Source organism: Cervus elaphus, chromosome 18 (genome assembly GCF_910594005.1).
Source record: "Cervus elaphus chromosome 18, mCerEla1.1, whole genome shotgun sequence".
NCBI classification, from domain to species: Eukaryota; Metazoa; Chordata; class Mammalia; order Artiodactyla; family Cervidae; genus Cervus; species Cervus elaphus.
Window position 1 is genome coordinate 38,763,916 of NC_057832.1, and position 5,087 is coordinate 38,769,002.

The following is a 5,087-nucleotide window of genomic DNA, read 5'->3' on the forward strand; positions in this document are numbered from 1 at the left end:
GGAGGAAAACTGATTTGCCAGGTCTTGCAGACAGTAACTGGTAGAGCTGAAATTTGAATCCAGGTCATCTGATTACTCTAGTTTGAATGCTGTTTATGCTATTACTATCCTTTAGATAAAAATGTTAATTTTATGTTAGACAGACTTGGTAAGCATAGAAGTTATATTAACACCAGTAGGAGTGATTAGGTTTCCCAGGTGGTGCAGTGGTAAAGACTCTGCCTGGCAATGTAGGAGATACAAAAGACTGAATTTGCTCCCTGGGTCAGGAAGATCCCCTGCAGAGGTATATGGCAACCCACTCTAGTATTCTTGCCTGGAAAATCCCATGGATAGAGGAGGCTGGCAGGCCCCAGTACATAGGTTTGCAAACAGGTGGACATGACTGAGCATGCATGAACAAAATGATACTAAACATTAAGAAGTTTTGTTAGGGTTTTCCAGAGAAAAAGAACTAAAGGAGATCATATGCATATATGTATGTATATGTTTGTACATGTATGTATGTATATCAAACATGTATCTAAAATTATAAGGAATTGGCTTACACAGTTACGAACACTGAGAAAGAAGTTACAGGGTCTACACCAAGACCTGCACACAGCAAGCTGAAGACCCAGGAAAGTCAAGGTATTTGTTGTTTAGTTGCTAAGTCGTGTCTGACTCTTTGTGACCCCATGGACTGCAGCACGCCAGTCTTCCCTGTCCATCACCATCTCCTGGAGTTTGTTCAAGCTCTAGTCCATTGAGTCAGCGATGCCATCCAACCATCTCATCCTCTGTCATCCCCTTCTCTCCTTCTTTCAATCTTTCTCAGCATCAGGGTCTTGTCCAGTGAGTCAGTTCTTTGCATCAGATGGCCAAAGTATTGGGGTTTTAGCTTCAGCATCAGTCCTTCCAGTGAATATTCAGGTCTGATTTCTTTTAGGATTGACTGGTTTGATCTCCTTGCTGTCCAAGTAGCTCTCAAGAGTCTTCTCCAGCCCCACAGTTCAAAAACACCAATTCTTCTGCCCTCAGCCTCTTTATGATCCAATTCTCAACATCTGTACATGACTACTGGAAAAACCATAGCTTTGATTATCCAGACCTTTGTTGGTAAAATGATGTCTCTGCTTTTAATACACTATCTAGGTTTGTCGTAGTTTTTCTTCCAAGGAGCAAGCATCTTTTAATTTCATGGCTGCAGTCACCATCTGCAGTGATTTTGGAGCCCAAGAAAATAAAATCTGTCACTATTTCCATTGTTTCCCCATCTATTTGTCATGAATTGAGGAGACCAGATGCCATGCTCTTAGTTTTATGACCTTTGAGTTTTAAGCCAGCTTTTTCACTCTCCTTTTTCACCTTCATCAAGAGGCTCTTTTGTTCCTCTTTGCTTTCTGCCATCAGGGTGATGTCATCTACATATCTGAGGTTATTGATACTTCTTTGGGCAATCTTGATTCCAGCTTGTGGTTCATCCAGCTGTGGATGACAAGTGACATCCACAAGTGACAAGATACAGACTTCACTTACTCCTTTCCCAATTTTGAGCTGAGGTATAGTTCTAATCTGAGTCCAAAGACTTGAGGACTAGGAGAGCCAGTGGTGTAAATTCTAGTCCAAGTCTGAATCTGAAGGCAGGGAGAGAAAGCCCCAGGGTCCCAGTTTGAAGATAAGCAGGCAGAGAAAGTGAATTCTTATTTCATCTTTTGTTCTGTTCAGGCCTTTGATGGACTGGATTGGCAAGGCAATTTACTTTACTCAATCTACCAAATTAAATTTTGATCTCATCCAAAAACACCCTCACAGATACCTTTAAATAACATTTGACCAAATATTTGGACACCCAGATATTTAAACTAACCGTCACAGAAGTGGACAAATACCTTAGTTAATATTTTAGATTTTATAATGATAATGACTTCTAAGTAGGATAGTTGTTTTATAGAAAAAACTCCAATATATTTTGCATTCCTGGTTTTTTTTTGCCCTTCACATAATTCCAGGGTATTTTTCCTCTTTTCTTTCTTCAACTGGGAAAAAAAAAGTGATACTATATAAAAAAGGTTTAAAAGGTTGATTTTTTTTCCCTAAAAAGTCTACTGTTATTCTAAATAAATGATATTAGCTATTTTTTGTGATAAGAACAAATAAAAAGTTTCAATTTGTAGCACATGCATTCCATATCAAACATGTACTGGGATGTATATCAGTGAAATCTGATCTTTAAATAGAGTGGATCTTGTTTTTAAGAAAAAATTATTTATGTTTGACTGTGCCGAATCTTCAGTGGTGAACACACACTTTCTCCAGCTGTGGCAGGTGGAGGCCACTCTTCAGTTGTGGAGCACCGGCTTTGCATTGTGGTGGTCTCTCTTGTGGAGCACAGGCTCCAGGGCTCGTGGGCTCAGCAGTCGTGACTCCTGGGCTCCAGAGCACAGGCTCAGTAATCGTGCTGTACAAGCTTAGTTTCCCCATGACGTGTGGAATTTTTACAGACCAGGGTTCAAACATGTGTCACCTGTATTATAAGACGAATTCTTAACCACTGGATCACCAGGGAAGCCCAGAGGAGGCCTTTTATATTTATAAATCTCTACACATGGCATCTTCCAGTCACTTTAGAATTCCTGTTTAAAAAACAAACAAAACCACTATGGGAGTGAAAAACTTAAGTACTTCCAAAGGTCAGATAGATAATGTAAATGAAGGAAGCATTCTAGAACAAGTTTTTTTTTGTTTTTTTTTTTTACGCTAGGTGGTTTATTTTATTTGTTCAAGGACTCATCTTGCAGGCTTTAATAGCAAGCATGGGCTTTGATTCTGGGAGCCCAGATTCAGACTTAGGAAGACAAAAGCGAACTGTGCTCCATGTACATGGACGCAAACTAAAGGCTTGTGGTTAATCAAATCGTAGTTTTAAGTTTCTACAGCCTCGCAGCCAGAAGTCACAGGTCCTTTAGGTCCTTCTGGATGCCCCAGAGGGTATCTGCACTCTTCTTGAGTTGGGCAACCTCTTCATCCTTCAGCTTCTTGTTGATAACGCTGGTTAACCCTCGAGCATTCAGGATACATGGAAGGCTCAGGAAGACTTCATTCTCAACGCCATACATGCCCTTCACCATTGTTGACACTGGGTGAATCCTGGATAGATTTTTCAACATGGATTCAATAAGATCAGCCACACTTAATCCAATAGCCCAGTTGGTATATCCTTTTAGCTTGATGACTTCATAGGCACTCTCAACCACCATCTTATGCACTTCCTTCCAATTTTCACTATCATTTTCTGTTCCCATTTCTGGATTCAGTTCCTGGAGAGAAATGCCTGCCACATTCACTCCGCTCCAAACAGCCACGCTTGAGTTGCCATGTTCTCCCAAAATCCATCCGTGGCAGCTGCTGGGATGAATGCCAAGTTTTTCAGCCGTAAGATAGCGAAATCTAGCAGAATCCAGATTACATCCACTCCCAATCACACGGTGCTTGGGTAATCCACTTAGTTTCCAGGTAACATATGTGAGAATATCCACTGGGTTGGAAACCACAATGATGATGCAGTCAGGACTGTACTTGACAATCTGAGGAATGATGAACTTGAAGACGTTAACGTTCCTTTGCACCAAATTCAGGTGACTCTCCCCCTCTTGCTGGCGAACTCCTGCAGTTACCACCACGATCTTGGAATTGGCAGTGACAGAGTAATCTTTGTCTGCCACAATTTTTGGTGTCTGAAGGAATAATCTCCCATGCTGCAGGTCCATCATTTCTCCCTTGAGTTTATCTTCCAAAACATCCACAAGAGCACGCTCATCAGTCAGAGACTTTCCCAGAATGCTGATGGCACATGCCATACCAACTTGTCCAACACCCACTACAGTGATCTTATTGTTTGAGATTGTTCCCTCTTCTTCCGCAACTGGTGCAATCAGTTTGTCCTTAAGAGTTGCCATTGTGCCCAGGGGAAAGAAAGTTCTCCAGACAGTGGTGAGGGCTGCACGAAGAAGACGAGGTCAGCAGCGTGCGTCTCCTCCGGCGCAGGATCAGCAAGGCTAGAACAAGTTTATAGAGAGCAGTAGGGACAGTGGCGAACTGGAATGCATGTGACCTGCCTGTATGGGTCTGCAGTCAGCTCCAGTCCTGTGCTGCCATGAGAAATGTGAGAGCAATATTGCAAATTCCCATGCTTTGTTTTTTAACCTTTAATTAATTTATTTATTTTTGGCTGTGCGGGGTCCCTGTTGCTGCTTGGGCTTTTCTCTAACTGTGGTGAGTGGGACTACTCTCTAGTTATGGTATGTGGTGGTCGCTTCTCTTGTTGCAAAGCATGAGGTCTAGGGTGCACGGGCTTCCATAGTTATGGTGCATGGACTCAGTAGTTGCAGCTCCTAGGCTTTCGAGCACAAGCTCAGCAGTTGTTTTGTACAGGCTTAGTTGCTCCTTGGCATGTGGGATCTTCCCAGATCACGAATCAAGCCTGTGTCTCCTGCATTGACAGGCAAATTCTTTACCACTGAGCCACCAAATAAGCCCCCCAAAATCCCCATTTTTTTTTAAAAGAATTTGAAGTGCTGTGATTTTAATTTTTAATACAAAGATGCAACTAATTCTAGTTTTTTTAAAAAGTTTAGACCAAGCTAAATACATCTGTCATTATATCTGGCCTATAAGTTTTTAGTCTTTGACACCTGATCTAAAGCATATAATTTCTTTTAAAATTCATTCAGGACAAGTAGAGGGCAACAAGTCCCAACTAAGAGCAGATTCTGGGCAATCAGCCAGGTTCAGTCTTTGTTGTTGTTTTTGTTTTACTTGAGGTAATACTGGTTTAATAACATGATGTAATTTTATGTGTACAACATTATTTCAACTTCTGTATATACTACAGCATGCTTACCACCAAAAGTCTGCTTTCCATACATCATAATACAGTTGACCTCCTTTATCCATTTCACCCTCCCTCAGCCTCTCTTCCCCTTTGGTGACTGCCAGTTTGTTCTCTATATATTTTTGTTTGTTTTAAATTTATTTTGTTTGTTCATTCATTTTTAAAATAATGCACATATGAGTGAAATCATGTGGTATTTATTTCTTTTTCTGTC

General features: G+C 41.0%; 1 protein-coding gene across 1 annotated transcript; it reads right to left on the bottom strand.

Annotated features, from left to right (window-relative positions):
* Positions 1-2,909: 2,909 nt before the first annotated feature.
* LOC122674817 (L-lactate dehydrogenase B chain-like) lies at positions 2,910-4,031 on the bottom strand. Its single transcript, XM_043873377.1, has one exon. It carries the CDS (start codon positions 3,936-3,938, stop codon positions 2,934-2,936), a length of 1,005 nt encoding a protein of 334 aa, XP_043729312.1. The 5' UTR covers positions 3,939-4,031; the 3' UTR covers positions 2,910-2,933.
* Positions 4,032-5,087: the final 1,056 nt, after the last annotated feature.

Excerpts from the sequence above, each read along its gene's own strand:
- LOC122674817 (XM_043873377.1), bottom strand. The coding sequence starts at position 3,938 with ATGGCAACTCTTAAGGACAAACTGATTGCACCAGTTGCGGAAGAAGAG.